Here is a 17,959-nt window from a genome sequence, read left to right on the forward strand (position 1 = left end):
TGCAGATGAGGCTTCTCACTTTTTGGCTATGGTCTGTAAGCTTTAGCCTTGATTTTTAATCTTCTTTAAAGCTGCTGAGGGGTCAGCATGCTAAGTATGTAGACTTCAAAAGCATTCTGGAGACCTTTTAGTTTACAGCTTTCTGAAATTTTGGGTGTACTGACAAAGATAACTAAAAAAAAAAATTCACACGGTCTTCTGCCATTGAAGAAGCCCTAGGGGACACCGTTCAAAAGCTTGTCAGGCCTAGCAACAGTAACCAAAGGAAAGGGGCTTAGTGAAGGGCCAGCTGGGCAACTGCAATTTTTGTTTTTCAGATTCTATTCTAATGCGCGCTGGATTAACTGTAAGGTTAAATCAAGGGTATTTACATCTACACTGAATGAACCAAATCTGACTTTGCATACACAGCCCCTCTGTTTCAACTGAACATTAGATTAGACATTTGACTGCTCAGCTGATTTTTGGCCGGCTGTGTGTTGCTGGATCATTAGTTCATGTACAAGAGCTAAAAAATGATCTAGAGTTGATTCTAGATGTGGAGCTATTGTTGCTGCCTGTCAACAGGCAGACCAAAGGAGAAGAAATGACAGGGGTAGTAAAGCAGGTAAATCAGACAGACTTGCCTTGTCTAGTGTGAGCATATAGAAGTTGCTGATGTCGTTCTCCTGTGCGTGTTTGATCCTGGCACGACACTCCTCCTCATCGATGACCTCACCCACATACTCGCTCACAAAGGCACCCTGAGAAAGCAGAAAAGGGTCATGTCAAACTTACCATTTCTGACCTACAGCTTAAAGAAGTAACCAGTGAAGATACAGATAGGAGGATCGACAAGGTTAACGCTGATAAGAAACACTGGAACTCAATAGTCACCCAAACAGACCACACTGTTCCTGTTCAAATACATTCCTCAAAACGTTTCTCGGCCCGCTCAGGTTTTAGTCAGACTTGTAGATGCGGTTTGGAGCACAATATGACTTACTGTGAATTAAAAATAAACAAACAAAACAAACAAACAAACAAACAAACAAACAAACTACTTCATCGCCAAGGGCAGCAACTCCAGACAACAAGGCAGGACTGATCTTAAGATTACATTCCTCCACATCAATGATCACTGTGGATGATGGTCAGTCACAAATATGGATTGTAGATCAGCACTCAGACTGCTGAGGTGGGTTGCATATACAAACCCGACCATTTAAACTGCCTGCAGTTTGGTTCATTTTTATAGTTCATAATAAAATCATACTGTGTCCTAAACCACATCGACAAGCCCGCACGACATTAATGACAACCTGGATGGTTTGAGCGGGTTGGAAAAGTTTTGGTGATGTATTCTGACCAACATGAATTGGGCGATCTTGTTGTCTATTGAGCCGTAGTGTTTGTCAGCAATGCTAGATGAAGATGAAAACTGTCAATATTATTTATTTAAAGGAGCAAAATCCCCCACCTTCTTGATTTCGGAGATGGTGCGTAGCCCCCAACCACGAGATAGCGTGCGGAAGATCTCCACTGGGCTGTACTGGCGTTTGGTGAAACACTGGTTCTGACAGCGTTCTCCAGCCGCGCACACCTGCGGGTTGCACTCGTACATCAGCATTCGGTTGATGCACTCGGAATCAATGCCGCACGGGTTCTCGTCCGAGGCCTTGCAGTTACAGCGCGGGATCTCGGACAGGTCCGCTGTCAAAATCTGCACCTTCCCTATTGGTCGGTTTACCTGAAAGGAATTGTTTGGGCAACAGGTACATAACCTGGTGAGCCTGAGTCACAGCTTAAAACATGAATCACCTACATATAAAGCATGAAATAACACAACCTGGAGGAAAGGTTTACACCAAAGTTACACCAAGTTCACACCACCAAACAAACTCCAGTAAGACCAACACATTTGCTTTAGGCAAGGAAAATATAATCATCATCATCATCATCATCATCATCATCATCATCATCATCACGTTAGATACGACACAGGCATATGGAGTAGGATGCAGCTTTGTTGGTCTTCATTGGGGTGGGATGATTTCTACACTTCTATAGACACAAGATGGGGACTGCAGAGTGAGAAATCTCAACAGAACTATATTTATCATTTTTAATATTGTTACACTTTTTCCGTTGTGGGGTTTTCATGTATTTATCAACGCTCGATTTCTCGTTTAAGTTTATTTCAATTGTTTCTTTTAATATTGTTTCCAAGTAGGAAATATACTTTTAATTCTATTAGGCATATTTGAACTCTTTAGTTGTCTTGTACTTTGATGTAAACACTATAATACGAGTAATATGAAGTTGTGTTTGAACATCCTAGATCCAATCAGGTTTTATTCATTTTCTAAGTGAAAACATGAGAACAGGCCTATGCCGTTTAACTTCTATATGGCCGAATTTAATCTTTGGGTGATTTGGTAGTGCGGGATGTACCTTAATGTGCCTGTACGGCGGCGGCTTTTTGTCATTTTTCCGGTCCTCCTGAAGCTGCCTCATCTCCTTCTCAGCCTGCAGCTCTCTGAACCGCTCAGCTGCTTCATTTAAAGCTAAACAAAATCACAAAGAACATCACATCATCAGCATCAGTCTTCTACTCAGCTCGCAGGTCACTATTAAAACTGAGTGTCCAGTTCCAGCAGTACTGTCCCTGCTCAGGCAGTTCATTAGCAAACGTGTCTCTGAGGGATTCACTGAGCTGGCCAGGACTGAACTGGCACCCCCCCTTCAGTGAAAGTTCACCTTTCTTGTAAACGGCGTCTGTGCCCCTCCCCATTTTCTCCTTGTTGTTGGCGTCGCCCTCCATGTAGGGGAAGCAGCGGGCCTGGTAGGTCCACAAGTAGTCTTTGGAGCCGAAGAAGTGCACAGGGAACTCGCCCACCTCATGCCTCATGCGGATGATATTCTCAGGAACGTTTTTAGGTAGGCTGACCTCAGCAGGCCACCACCTGCACAGTCCAAAACCCATGGCAGTGGAAAGTTTAAAACGCAGTATTTGAATGTCAATAGGACATTGTTTGTTTTGGAAATGAATGCTGGCGCTCAGCCAAGACAACACCAACCTGTAGCGGCCTACTTTCACCCACAGGATGTCCTTATAATGGGGTTTCTTGCCTGCTCGACAGTCATTGCAGTACCAGCTGCCCTGAGGCATGTCGATGTTCAGACACTCGCGATGGAAAGCAGCAGGGCAGGACTCGCAGCACAGCAGACTGCCCCCTACAGAACAGGAGACATATTACACCAGAGTACATTACAAAAAGCATCCTCCAAATTGAGCTCGTCACCAACACCAAAAGCAAAATATCCCCGCAGTTTCAAACATCCACTGAATTTAGTTCTTAACACACTCTAAAAGGTATTCAGGGTCTAATATTCAGATGGTCCTCAGTTTTATCGCTTCTAGGGCAACCATGCTGGACAGACCTTAAACCACCTGTCCTTAAATGATTTCTTAACAGCTTATTGAAACATGCAGAAGAAATCAGTTGTAAATGTGGACGATAAACTTTCAATTCAAACCGCATTCGTGTATATAAGCACAAGAGCAGATGTTTTATTATGATCTGTATATGAAAAGGCTTATTTTTGTGAATTCAGTATGTTTTTGCAGAAGAAACAACGACGACGACAGACATCCTTTACCCCCAACCCCAGTTTGTTTTTGCCGATCAGACTGAACACAGATTCAGACTGAGGTGTTTATGCTCACTCTATTCAACAATCTGACAGAAACAACAATCTGACATGCCGCGCATGTGTGGAGCAGCGCTTAGAGTGAACGTTACCATGACAGCGAGCATCATGTGAGGTCCAGTCAGAGTGAGATGAGCAGCAGTGAGCAGTGCTCGTGTTTTTATTTGCTTTAAAATGATGTCAGACTCAGAAAAACGTCCCTCACACATCCTTATTAAAGAAGGCCCAGAGGAAGACGCCGTGTTCTGAGACACGTGAGCTGGACGTCCGTCCCACCTCCGTCTTTTAAAGATCAGAGCATGAACTTCGTCTCTTCTGCAGACCAGTTTCTGCTCCGCCATGTTGAATGATATAAACCTTTCGCTATGATGCGACACGCATACGCAGAACTTACTTACACGTTCTGATTGGAAATGTAATCAGATACAGGCGTTTACACGGTTATTATTCCTCTATTTCACAGATTATTTAGAGGTTTACCCACCTCGTTCAATCGGATAGAAACTGTATTCCGAATGGCCTGAATCGGACTAGACTATTCCGATTGAGGTGTTTACATGGACATATTCTATTCTGATTGAGCTATTAGTAGGATTATTAACGGATTATTAGGCTGCATGTAAACGTGGCTATTGAAACAAACAGGAACGAAGTACAGTAAGACAACACTGCTCACCATTATGGGTGTAAGAAAATACTGATACACTTGAGTATCACGACATTATGCTTTGTGATACTGTATTCTCAAAAACTTAGAAACGATTTTTATTGTTAATTATTAGTTTACATGCAAAGATTTGTGGCAGACCGTGGTTCATTTGTGTTAATGGTGCCAGTCTTCAACCATTTGACTCTTCCACTTTAAACAAGCAGCGTAAGGGCACAGTGCTAACATTAGCTATAGCAAACCTACTTGTTTGCAAACCACTAAGTTGCCCAGCTTATCAAGGGAGCCTTCTTATACCATTACTAAAACAGAAACTTGTTTATTGTTTGTACAGTATGCTTGAAGTACAGCTGAATTATCTTTTGTACTGTCCAGCTTAATATAATCTTTATACATTTCTTTATACATTACAATACATTTCGGCAAGGCAGAATAACGTGTCAGAACAAAGTGTTCTGTAATATGGTGACCACGGTGGAGCCTCATCACACCATACCCTCCTGAAAACACATCACTGACATGGCTGTGACCAAGTTGTCCAAGGAGGTAATCGAGCTTATTGCTTTTCCGTTGTAGGCAAATATTAATATATTTGCTCAGATTGCACAAATAGTGCTACAATGTCGGATGTTACAGGGACTGTGGTCAATGCAAATCCCACTGTTCCAACTGCATAAATATTTAACCATTTCTTTATACATAAATATTCAACTTTTTCTGCTTAAAATTTTTAGCTATGCATTTTAGCTCAAAACCGGACTAGGAAGAACCTGGGAAGAAGTCAAGAAAATGCCTGAGAAAGAACTGGATGTGATGAGATACCTTCAGAGCAGACAAAGCACCAGCTGACGTTGATGTGCTCGTGGTTTTTGCAGCCTTTGCGGGGAGTGAAGTGGTTCGGACAAAGAAAGCTGTTGTTGGCCAGCGGGACACTGCCAGCAGCCATGCAGTAGTCATTAGCGTGGTAGGCCACCGGACAGCGCACACAGCGGGTCAGACGACCTGCAGTGCACAGACACAGGACACAGACAGTGAGACACAGAGGAAGATCCTTTCAAGACTCCAAACAGGAGAGATGCTAAAACTAACAAGCCACAGTCCCTCTTTAACCGAAAATGAGCACAAAGAGTGCAGAGACCGGGACACTTTTCAGGCACACACAAAACGCTCGTCAAAAGCCAAACGGTTTATTTTGTGTACTTTCATTCTCGCTGTCCTCACAGCAGCATGCAAGTTTGGGCACCCCTGGTCAAAATTTCTATTACTGTGAATAGCTAGTAAAAGACTACCCCAAGGTCCTCCTTAATACTTAAGCAAGAATTTTTATTTCTTTTATATTTCAGATAACAAAAGAAGACAAGGGCCTAAAGCAAAAGTTTGGGCACCCTGCATGGTCAGTACTTAGTAACACACCCCTTGGTAAGAATCACAGCTCGTAAACACTTTTTTGTAGCCAGCCATAAATCTTCCAATTCTTGTTTGGAGGATTTTCGGGCCATTTTTCCCTTGCAAAAGGCTTCTACTTCTCCGAGATTCTTGGGCTATCAGGCATGCAGTGCTCTTTTGAGGCCCATCCACAGATTTTCAGTAAGGTTTAGGTCAGAGGACTTCAAATGGCGTGCCGAAAACTTCAACTTATGCCTGTACTGTGGATTTTGAGGTGTGTTTAGGAGCATTATCCTTTTGTAGGAGTCATCCTCTTTACATCTTCAACATTAACAGATCATTTAAATGTTTGCTTTCAGTATTTGGTGGTATTGAATTGAATCGATTCTTCCTTCAGCCAGTGAAGTGCTACCTGTGCCACCAGGTGCAACACAAGCCCAAAGCATGACCCGTCCACTCCTGTGCAGAACATCTGGAGAGGTGTTCTTTCCATGAAATTCTGCATTCTTTCTCCTCCATATATACCCTTATTCATTATGGCCAAAAAGTCCAATTTTAACTTCATTTAACATGTTTTCCAACCTGTTTAGATCAATTAGCTGCATTTTCCAGTGAGGGCACAGGAAAGTTTTTCTTCTGATGACTTCAATGAAGGACACATTAGTGCAGGTGTCACTGCGCAGTGAAATAGTGCACCACTGCTCCAGAATCTGCAGATATTCTGCAGTCAAACGGGGGTTTGATTTGTCTCCCAACTTGACTTCCACCGTTCCTGTTTTCATTGCTGTTTCTAAGCTACGTTACAAAGTGAAGAAACAGCTACCTGAAATTGCTTTGCATCAGAGGTTTTATAGCCTTCTCCGCTCTGTGGGGATCTATTATTTTCATTTACAGAGTTCTCGGCAGCTGCTTAGAGGCCTGTTTTGACAAGGCTTTAGGAGTCAGAGTGCTTCTATAGCTTTGAAACTAACATCACAGTGCAGTCATCCTAACCATGACTGAACAAGACAGAGCCCTGAAAAGCTAATTAAGGCCTGAGACTTTGGCAAAAGTTAACTAAGAGCTCAAATCTTTTGGGGTACTCAAACTTCTGCATGTTCCTCCTTTTCTTTTTTCACTCTAAAACTGTACAAAAAAAAAATAAGACACGAATCTTGATTATAATGTAGAAAACAATGCTGCATCTCTAGCTTTACACCTTATGGCGTCAGTTCATCCTACGCTCTCTTAACATGTCATGCTATCCAATTTTGACCAGGGTGCTCAAACTTTTGCACATCACCGTAGCATTAATTAGCAGCTTAGTGTATATCACCTACATTGCAAGGCTGTATTGTAACTATGCAAACGCAAACACTGGCCTTTACTTAGATGAGAAACTGGACACTGACATTCCTGTCATCCGTTGTTGCAACTGGTTCTTTTTTTTTCCACTGTGTTCGTTTGAATCCCTTTGCTTCCTCACCCAGATAAAGTGCATCGAATTTCATTCTTTTCGGAAAATGGATGGATGGATGGATGGATGGTTGGTGTTGCATATGCACCAACTAAGTAACCTCTACCTGACCTCAAATGCTTAAAAAAAAAAAAAACCTGGCACAGCTCACACATTCTCTAAACCTATGCTCAACGGAGCATCTCTCACCCTTGGAGATGGATGGGTTGTTGGGGTTGGTGATGTAGCAGGCCAGGCAGACGTGGAGAGCGCAGCGGAAGCCTCGGTTCTGTGGGACGGTGGGGGTGTATTTCAGAATGCACTCCGCGTGGTAAAACTTCCCGCACACCGGAATCATACACCGCCTGACGTCCTCGTCGGGCTTCTTGCACACAAAACACGTGTGCACACCTTGAACAGAGCAGAAGAAATTCAGAGCTTAACAACCTTGAAAACGTATTTCAGTAACGGTGATGATAAAATCGGCACTAGTCGCTTCCCACATATATAATCTGGTGAATAATTTCACCTGCTTTTAATCATTTCATTGTTTTTCGAGGACACACATGGAGTAAGCCCACCTGTAAAGCTCTACTGAGGACACTCAGTGATGGTCTTATTTTCCTAATTCCTCACACATCAGTGTGAGACAGCAGAACATGCTTGGAGAAAAAAAGCTAACTAGCCAGTTCCGTACAGCCTTTTATTGACTTATGAACTAAAACACACTGAAGTGACCATTTAGCTAAAACTTTCCTAACATGTTTGTGAGATTTTTGGCAATGGATGACAAAGTTACCTATTAACATGGTCAGAAGTACAAAATGGTGACTTATAATGTTTTTTAGCGATGCAAGGAATTTCGGCCCATTTTTATTCATAACAGCACATCACGTGAAGTCTCTGAGATTACTCAACACTGCTTGAAACAGGTGAGATGAGCTTGCTTCTTAGCCTCGTCATTAACAACCACCCACCAGTCCAAAATTAGCTCGAGGAAAACTATTAAATGTTTTTGCCAACTATCACTTCAACTACATGTCGGTCGTAGCTTACCTGAGCACTGAAAGTGGGTTATACTTAACATACGTATTAGACTGAAGACTAATCACGAAGTGCTGAGGTAATTACCTGCATACAGACTATATTTTAAACAGCTAACCAGCAGTCTAGATGAAGAATGAGGGGGGGCTTGGGTGGGCTTACCTGTAGCGCACTCCTGGCAGATGAAGCGCCCTTTGGGCATCGTGCTGAGGCCGATACACTGTAGATGAAAGGCTCCACAGCACTGCCCCTCACACAAGAGTAGCTCACCTGTCTTTTCACATACCTGAAGAAAACACAAAAACACACACACACACACACACACACACACACACACACACACACCTTTGTTAGACAAAAACTCTGAACAAGGCCACCTTTAAACGCTAATGCGCATTTCTAAAGCCATCTACTACTGAATCTACTGAAGAATGAAAGCCTAGACCCACAGAAGGATCCTTACAGTTTAAGGTGTTTTAAATATTTCACTTGCTGAATCACCGTATTACTACAAATGTTTAATGATTTTCCATTTTAATTCAAACTCCTATGCAACTGCAACTGAGCAAGGCTACATAGTATAAACTGTGCAGTTCATTGTGTTACTAATATGCGTCTAGCCACTGTGCTCCAAACATGTACACCGATCTTAGACCAATTACCTGACAAACATTCTCTTTCAGTGATGCAGCTCCGCTTTTCTCTGACAGTTTCCTGCCGTAAGACAGACCTACATCAGCAGCGAAAGAATCCCTGGCGGAGAGAAGCCCCTCATTCAGTGTCGCCTGCACAGGAAAGCAAACAAGATCTTTACATCAGTGTCATTTCTTTTTTTACATTCTTTAAGCCATCCGAGTAATTTAAAACCCTACTAAGGCTGCACAATACAGACACAGCACTAGCGTTACAATCTTACAGCAATTGGATTTAAAACCTATTGGTAATTCCATAATGGAGTGTTTTTAAAGACCTGAAGAATAATTCACTTTTTCTTTACATTACATAAATAGTTCCACCTATAAAAACACACACAAAAGCAGCAGAACTATGATTGGTCAGGTTGCTCACAGAAAACTCATGGACTGGTCAGAGGGGTCATTTGCATCTGTGGCATCTGTTTTACAAAAATGACTGGCCATCGTTCATTTTATCATCAGTACCTAAACCAAGACCGTGGCTGCTTGACTAGAGATGCCTAGAAAAACTCTTTCAATTCCTGTTAAATTACAAACAGAAAGTACGTGTGGCCTAAACGTGAAATGAATGCGAGCTGTTGGAAGTGAATAATATTTACAGTTCATGACAGACTGCAGACTAATCAAGAAGTGCTGACGTGTTTTCTTGCTTACAGAATGTATTTTAGACAGCTAAGCAGCGTGTTAGATTTTGCCAGATAAGGCACGCTGCCAACTGGCCCACAGAAGCTGATAAGACTGACTGCTCGGGTTTTGAATGAGGAGTCTTTTAACATTATATTATCCTATAAAAGAACTGAAATTCAGAAATTAGCCCTAATTACATCATGTCATCATAACAAAGCACAACTCGTGCGATTCTACTAGCAATAATAATAATTTTACATAGCAGGAACATCAACATACTGTTAGCATTCACATTAATCTGGCACCCTAACACTATGAACCTCTGACCTCTGTTACAGGCCCCGGCGTTTCGGGCTGGTTCTGCTCTGCTGTTTTGGGCTCAGCTGGACTGCGGGTGTGTCTAGTTTCACGACTCCGGAGGACGCTGGGAGTTACAGGGGGATTCGAGGAGGGTGTCTGTGCATCACCTGGTCCAGGTTTGATACCTTGCGACAACAAGCGACACATAGAATTTAACGAAATTTGGCAGAAGAGCAACAAAATCAAACCACTATTAATATTAATGGTTAAACGGCTACTATTAAACAATTGAAAATGTAAGGAAAGCGGGTGAATTACCTGACATGGAAGGTGGGCTGGACAGAGTGGTTCCAGGCACTTCATTTTTCTATGGTTAAGAAGGAGGAAAGGCCAAAGTAAAGTCTCAAAATATCAGAACAAAATCAAGCTCAAATTAAAAGAATTCATTATTATTATTAATTATTATTATTATAACAACTCCATTTCCCCAAAAGTTGGGAAGCTGTGCAAAATGTAAAAAACAAAACGCAATGATTTAAACTTTTTTTTTTTAATTGAAAATACTATCAAGACAACATATCGCATGTCGAAATTGAAATTGTTGTTTTTTGAAAAATATTTGCCCATTTTGATTTCGATGCCAACACGTTCCAAAAAACTAGTAAAGTTGGGACGTTGTGTAAAACATAAATAAAAATAGAATACGATGATTTGCAAATCCTTCTCAACTTATATTCAATTGAATACACTACAAAGACAAGATATTTAAAGTTCAAATGGATAAACTTTATTGTTTTTTGCAAATATTCACTCATTTTGAATTTGATGCCTGCAACATGTTCCAAAGAAGTTGGGACAGGGGCAACCAAAGACTGGGAAAGTTGAGGAATGCTCAAAAACACCTGTTTGGAACATTCCACAGGTGAACAGGTTAATTAGAAACAGGTGAGTGTCATGATTGGGTATAAAGGGAGCATCCCTGAAAGGCTCAGTCGTTCACAAGCAGGGACGGGGGAGGTTCACTACTTAGTGAACAACTGCGTGAGCAAATGTGGTATGTGAGGAGACACAGGAGCTCATTCCGTCTAAGACTCATTCTACCAAAATGCACCACAGAGCACCACAGGAAGTCATTCTTACCTGTGGCCATCAAACTCTATAACTCCTCCCTCAATGTGTGATTCACAAAGTGTGGTTCATCTGTGCAAAACTCAATACTAAACAGTACTGCTCATGTGTGCAATAACTCAGAGGTACTATAATTTGAACTGCATTATACTAGATGTTTAATATTTATTATCAGTCACCGCCACTTTACTGTATTCATAAGAGCTTAAATCTTGTGTACATACTGCAAATTTCTCTTTGTTTTGAATTATTAAAGTGTTTATTCTTTTAAATAAATGGTTGCAACTGTAACAAATGCAATTTCCCTTTGGCATCAATAAAGGATTCTGATTCTGAAATAGTCCAACAGTTTAAGAACGTTTCTCAACGTGCAACTGCACCAGGAATTTAGGGATTTCATCATCTACAGTCCATAATATCATCAAAAGATTCAGAGAATCTGGAGAAATCTCTGCAAGTAAGCTGCAAGGCAGAAAACCAACACTGAATGCCATGACCGTCGATCCCTCAGGCGGCACTGCATTAAAAACTGACATCATTCTGTAACGGATATTCCCACATGGGCTCAGGAACACTTCAGAAAACCACTGTCAGTGAACTCAGTTCGTCGCTCCATCTACAAGTGCAAGTTAAAACTCTGCCATGCAAAGTGAAAGCCAGATATCAACACCACCCAGAAACGCCGCCGGCTTCTCTGGGCCGAGCTCATCTGAGATGGACTGACGCAGAGTGGAAAAGTGTCCTGTGGTCTGACGCGTCCACATTTCACACTGTTTCTGGAAATCATGGACGTCGTGTCCTCCGGGCCAAAGAGGAAAAGGACTGTCCGGGTTGTTTTCAGCGCAAAGTTCAAAAGCCAGCATCTCTGATGGTGTGGGGGTGTGTTAGTGCCCATGGCAGGGGTAACCTGTACATCTGTGAAGGCCCCATTAATGCTGAAAGGTACATACAGGTTTTGGAGCAACATCTGCTGCCATCCAAGCAGCGTCTTTTTCAGGGACGTCCTGCTTATTTCAGCAAGACGATGCCGAGCCACATTCTGCATGTGTTACAACAGCGTGGCTTCGTAGTAAAAGACTGCGGGTACTAGACTGGCCTGCCTGCAGTCCAGACCGTCTCCCATTGAAAATGTGTGGCACGTTATGAAGCGCAAAATACGACAGCGGAGACCCCGGACTGCTGAGCAACTGAAGTTGTACATCAAGGAAGAATGGGAAAGAATTCCACCTACAAAGCTTCAACAATCAGTGTCCTCAGTTCCCAAACGCTTATTGAGTGTTAAAGGAAAGGTGATGTAACACAGTGGTAAACACGCCCCTGTCCCAACTTCTTTGGAACGTGCTGCAGGCATCAAATTCAAAAGGAGTGAATATTTGCAAGAAACAATAAAGTTTATCCGTTTGGACATTAAATATCTTGTCTTTATAGTGTATTCAATTGAATATAAGTTGAAAAGGATTTGCAAATCATTTTATTCTGTTTTTATTTAGGTTTTACACAACGTCCCAACTTCATTGGAATTGGGGTTGTAAAAAAAATCCTGCTGGTTACAACATGTCAGTAACATGATTGGGTATAAAAAAAATAAAAAATTAATAATAATAATAATAATAATAATAATAATAATACCTGAAAATCTTTGACATCTGATTGCTCTGTCCAATTACCCTGTTGCTTAGACTCCTAATAAAAAAAAGTAAAAGTAAAAAAAAAAAAAAAACCCAACATGGTAAGAAAAAAATTACATATGTTAAGTTAAAATTCATTGACTTCTTAAAATGAACAAAGGCTTTCACCTTCTTCCTCTGGGTCCTGGTATGTTCCTCCTCGACGGCACACTCCATTACTTTATGGGTGGACTTCCTTGGTCTTTTTCTTTCTGAGGATGCTATAAGATTAAGTTCTAGTTATAAGATTAAGTTCTAGTTATAAACAGCGTGGGACGTAATACTGGGACAAAGCAAAATACATACACCGCTGTCGGAACAAAACCTCGTATCTCTACTTTTCAGTTTTTGACATAATTTAAAAATACCTGTGATCCTGTGATCCTATATATTGTGTGTAAGCTTAGTGATGAATGGGCCAACACAAATGACCTAAACATACTTGGAAAAGACTCTGGTTCCACTGCCTTACATTAGAAGTAGAGTATTTTTCCCCTTTCTCCTGTAAAATTAGCATTTTGGAGATGTAAGGTTTTGATCCGACACCAGCGATATGTTAACACAAAGCACTTACCAGCTTTCTTGTCAGGCAATTCTGCTTCTTGTGCGGGAGCTTTGTCAGGTGTTGATAAGGGCAGTAAAGCAGGGATGTTATCAGGCTCATCTGGAGTTGGCTGCTGTTGATGCTGTGAAGGTTCTGTTACTGAAGCCTCTAACAGCTGACCTGCAGCTGAGCTTACGCAGTCAGCCGTCTGAGGTTCTGAAGGCTGCTGGCCAAAATTAGTGTTATTAATCCAAGCCCCCTGCAAGGAAGCGTGAGATGTTATTAGTGTACGGCACAGTTGCCTGTTCTACACACCACCAAAGCAGCCAAAATATTTCATTCATAAAGTCCTGCATTAAGAAACGGCACGGAAAGGAGCCTCGTCTCACCGTTTTAGAGCACTCGGTGGTTTTCTTCGTTTTCTTCTTTGGAGTAAAAATCTGCTCATACCCCTCACCGCACTCGATCAGCCGCTTACTTGGTTTCCGAAGCCTTTTGTTCTCTGATACTGATGGCGCAGAGAAGAAAAAGGAGAAGAAAAGTCAAACATCATGTCTCATATTGCTCAGTCAGACTCTGTTGTTCGTGGGTCATTAACACAGAATTCAGTCAAATGCTCGGTGACAAAAATAATGTTCATTCAATGACGGCAAAATTACTCAGAGGGCCTACATAACCCCTCTAAAGCAGCCTCATATGAAACAGTGAGGGGAAGCAGCTATCCTGGAGCAGGTGGCATCTAAAACACCAAAGCGTTTCCAACCTGTTGACTGCTGTATTTAATTAAAGCATTACAGCATCAATTAGTTTAATTTCTCACTTGCTCAAAATGGAAAAACCTTATATTCATAAAAGGAAAATGTCAACAAAAAGCTTCAAAACTTCGAAGACACCTCACTGCAGCAGGACATAACAGGCCTCAGCTCTCATCCAATTAGATTTTCAATATTTTCCACCCTGACGTAATAAATTTAACGCTGCACTGAAGGGGAAATTTTATACACCGTTTAGATGATGCTGGATTCTGCTCACCATTAATTGCTTAGAATGTTTTCCAACCGTCAGTGTACAAAATTAGTACTCTGGTGTTTAATATGAGGTGGCTGTATTGGTCAATAACGCTGGGCAGTTTAATCCAAATAGGTAAACGAGTCTGTTTGGGCTTTTACCGAGATGAATTTGGTGAAATGAACTTCACTTTGTAATGTGACAACTCATGTACATTCACAGAGCTTGAGACTTGACAGCTATGCAGTCTATCAGTATTCACCACCCATGCTACTGGAGATCTACCTTCCCATTCCAACTCCAATCCAACATGCCTCTCGCCCTTACCTACCACTACTGCACCTAATTCAGCCAATGACAGACTTAATTAGCTGGAGCAGGAGTGACTGTGGTTTGAACTGGACTCTGCAGGACCAGGTTTGGTGACCACTGCGCTACACAGGGTGATACAAAAAGATTCATCCGATTTCAAACTGCCATATTTTTACAACCGTGAGGCGCCGAGGAACCAGTCACATTCCAACTGAAAGAGGGGGTCATAGAGTTTCTGACTCGGTGGAAGAGCTCCCTTCAGTCTGAGAGGAGACTGAGACCCCTGAGCAGAAAGCTTTCTGTGCTCTCCACTTCCATAAGAGTAAATCCGTCATAACTGTGGAAACTGATTTTTGTGGGCAGTTAACCTCCATCGAGTATGGGATGAGTTTGACTATGGGGTGTTGATGGCATCCGTACAGCTGGAGGAGGTTCATACTGAGCACTTTACTTTTAAAGTTTACTGCATTGCTCTGTAATGTTTTACAAGTGAAATAAATCATTTTAAAACTGGATGAGTCCTTTTAAAATCACCCTGTGTATAATAATTTTCTTTGCAAGAGCCACAATGTCTAGTTTCAACACCAACCTCTGAGAAGTAAAGGATGCAGTCACTAGCAGTGATGCCATATGTCCACTCCAAGAATTCACTGCCCAGTTGAGCAGTTACAGGTATCAATCACTGATAATGTAGCCTAACAATATGATCTTTTAACCATATATAACTACAGCACTCACCAGAGCCCTCTTTCTTCTCTGCAGAAGTGGACTGAGGGCTTTGGAGGGTCTCCTCAAACACTCCATTGAGCCTGGACAGGAGCTTGGTTGCGTCCTGTTCAAGCACGCTGCCCTCACTGCTCTTTGGCTTGGCACTCTCTCCAACTTCGGCCTCAAACGTCTGCCAGCGCTTCTTTGGGGCCACAGTGGAGATGGTGCACCTACCACCAGCCTCAGGGACCGGCTCGGAGTGGCAGTTCAAAAGCTCCTCTGGTACAGTCGCTTTTGCTTCAAGTGCTTCAGATGAGTTCTGGTTCTTAAGTGGCTTGCAGGAGTTTGAAACCTGACAAAGCACATTGCTCGCATCATCACGCTTCTGAGCCTCCTTTTTCCCTGTAGCCTTACTTTTGGATTTGCTCTGCTTTGAGCTGCTGCCAGGAGCCTTCACATGTGGTCCGTTCTGAATCGGGACAGTAACCTGGTCCTTCTCGAGAACGCCGTCATCTGGAGTCGTGGAGGAGTCAGAGAGCAGTGTGGGGATCAGTGAGGGCTCCTGCTTGATGAGCGCGGAAGGCGAGGTTGGCGGAAGGGTCAACGGCCTTCCCTCTTTCTCTCGGCTGTCGTGCAGGTCCTTCAGCAGCATGAGGAAAGTGCTGAACTTGTAGTTGGAGTCAGCGCGCAGCGGGGGCTCGTCCGGAACACACTCCTCCTTCACCAGGGACTTGAACGACAGCTCTTGGGCATCCCTGAATGAAGCTTCAATGGGCGAGGGGGATGGAGAGGGGGCACAGGAGGAAGAAGAGGAGCAGGAAATGGCTGCTTCTTTCTCTGTTTTAACCAAGCTGATGAGAGAATCTGAAGGTTCAGCCTTGGGCTCTTTAGCCTTCAGATGAGATCCGTTCTGGGTGCGCTTCTTTTTGGACTGAACTCTAGTCAGCTTCAGGAGGGTGGGGTTTGGGGAGCCCCCACGGTGATCAGAAAGGGCTGGGTGCGTAGGGTCCTCTAAAGCCTCCGTTTTCACCTGCCAATGCTGCTCTGTGCTCTCAGGCACGTCTGTGATTGGAGAAAATGAATCGTGGTCAGTTGCAGAGGGCGGAGATGGAGATTCATGGCTGGAATTGTGACCATCTTTGTCATCAGGGTCGTCACACGCAGCAAGGGCCCTGGACATGAGCCCACAACTTGCTGGCAAGTAGAAAGAATGCATCTCAAACGTCCCATCCGACAAGCTTGGGGAAGTGCTTCCCAAGTGTTTGCCGTTTGAAGCCTTGTGCTCAAGCAGAGCCTTGTTGCTCGGTGTGCGTTTTAAGGCAGATGCATTTCCTTTCGCAATCTTCTGGACTTTTTTTTGTCTTTTTCTTGCACGCTCTACCTTCGGCTCAGGGCTGGGCTCTTTCTCCAACCCTGCTTCGGGTTGCTCCTCCGAGCGTTTTGGACACAGTATCCTTGGAACTGAATCAATGTCCAGGTATGGACAATCCCTGGCATCTGATTCCAAATCGTTTGCGGGTGGTTTGTGAATGTCTGCCGTGGGGCTGGACATCAGCCTAGAGAACAACCCATCTTTCATTTTCAAGGGACTTTTCAACAGCGAGTTGTTTTTCTTCTTAGCTGCCAATTTCTTTTTGCTTGCCTCTTTGCTGGCTTTGGTTGGGCTAGGGACATGGAGGTCGTGTCCATTGGCAAAAACCGGACTGGGTGAGAGCATAGGACGTATAGCAGAGCAGGTTAACGGGGTGTGCGTCTTCTCCTCTGTAACAGTGGTGCGTACATCCCTGACAGAGGCAGGTAGTAGCTTACTGCTGAGAGGCTCTGGCAGAGCTGCCTCTGCCTCCTGGACACCAGCTTTCCACTGTGGCATCAAGCGCTTTGGAACCTGTGGCAAAGGCAAAGAAATTAGGCCACAAGCAAGAAAATAACTGCCTGTCAGGCGTTAATCTAGGAATATGTAACCTTTCAAAAAGTCTTTAACAGAGTCGGTCTGAAGTAATTCTAGCTTGTCAAAACCCACGGTTTCAATAAGCAGTGAATGAATGGATAAGGCGATCAATGTCAGACATTACTGTGTATTTGTAGCCCTTGTCTCTCTGTCTGCCTCGTCGTCTGAGCACAGGGAGTTTCTCAAACTGATGACCTCCTTCAAAAGGATAAGTGGCTTTTCCAGAAACCCATGCTTGGTCCACAATGTCCCCAAATGTCCTGACGAAATACAGACGGCACGGCCTGCGACTTGGCTCTGAAACATCACATCACACGAAAACCAAAACTGTGAGAATTTTAAACTTAACAGACCTAATGCCCAGAGCTAATAAGACTCACTGAAATTATAGCTCCAAATACACTGTTAGAGAAAAAGGTTCTGTGCTGGTACATTTGGTCATCAAGGTACAAACAATGTGAATGTAGCCTCAAAAGGTACAGCAGTGGTTTTAAGGTCTGATTGTGAAGCTTAAATCAGTTTTTCCAGGTGCAAAGTTAATATTTGTACCTTTTCATAATCAAATATTTTAAAACAGAACAGTAAAATAAAGTCCTGGAGGTGAGGCGGGGTGTGCGGAGTCAACACAACTTAGAAAATATCATGGTTCAGTTATATTCCCTGGCTAAAGAAACTGAGATGTACTCTTGAGGGTCCCACCCCAGTGACAAAAGGAGTACCACCCCAGGGACAGTTAACCACCTTGATTTCTGATGAAGGTAGTATTATTGGTACACTAGCAACAGCACAGGACGAAA

General features: G+C 42.9%; 1 protein-coding gene across 4 annotated transcripts in view; it reads right to left on the reverse strand.

The window, feature by feature from the left end:
• Nucleotides 1-17,959, reverse strand: part of nsd1a (nuclear receptor binding SET domain protein 1a) — a 37,920-nt gene that overhangs the window by 12,747 nt on the left and 7,214 nt on the right. For 3 of the 4 annotated variants that reach the window (XM_037542325.1, XM_037542327.1, XM_037542326.1), the window contains 17 exons: nucleotides 17,287-17,459; nucleotides 15,245-17,099; nucleotides 13,576-13,694; nucleotides 13,217-13,445; nucleotides 12,772-12,878; nucleotides 12,605-12,658; nucleotides 10,166-10,214; nucleotides 9,875-10,032; nucleotides 8,888-9,010; nucleotides 8,388-8,511; nucleotides 7,392-7,592; nucleotides 5,183-5,362; nucleotides 3,060-3,216; nucleotides 2,740-2,945; nucleotides 2,434-2,546; nucleotides 1,460-1,729; nucleotides 627-743 (listed from right to left, as the gene is read on the reverse strand). In XM_037542325.1, the coding sequence (XP_037398222.1) occupies nucleotides 627-743; nucleotides 1,460-1,729; nucleotides 2,434-2,546; nucleotides 2,740-2,945; nucleotides 3,060-3,216; nucleotides 5,183-5,362; nucleotides 7,392-7,592; nucleotides 8,388-8,511; nucleotides 8,888-9,010; nucleotides 9,875-10,032; nucleotides 10,166-10,214; nucleotides 12,605-12,658; nucleotides 12,772-12,878; nucleotides 13,217-13,445; nucleotides 13,576-13,694; nucleotides 15,245-17,099; nucleotides 17,287-17,459 (4,235 nt within the window). The remainder of the gene's footprint in view (nucleotides 1-626; nucleotides 744-1,459; nucleotides 1,730-2,433; nucleotides 2,547-2,739; nucleotides 2,946-3,059; nucleotides 3,217-5,182; nucleotides 5,363-7,391; nucleotides 7,593-8,387; nucleotides 8,512-8,887; nucleotides 9,011-9,874; nucleotides 10,033-10,165; nucleotides 10,215-12,604; nucleotides 12,659-12,771; nucleotides 12,879-13,216; nucleotides 13,446-13,575; nucleotides 13,695-15,244; nucleotides 17,100-17,286; nucleotides 17,460-17,959) is intronic. The other variant, XM_017718406.2, reaches the window with a different exon arrangement.

This window comes from Pygocentrus nattereri, chromosome 11 (assembly GCF_015220715.1).
Source record: "Pygocentrus nattereri isolate fPygNat1 chromosome 11, fPygNat1.pri, whole genome shotgun sequence".
In the NCBI taxonomy this organism is placed as follows: domain Eukaryota; kingdom Metazoa; phylum Chordata; class Actinopteri; order Characiformes; family Serrasalmidae; genus Pygocentrus; species Pygocentrus nattereri.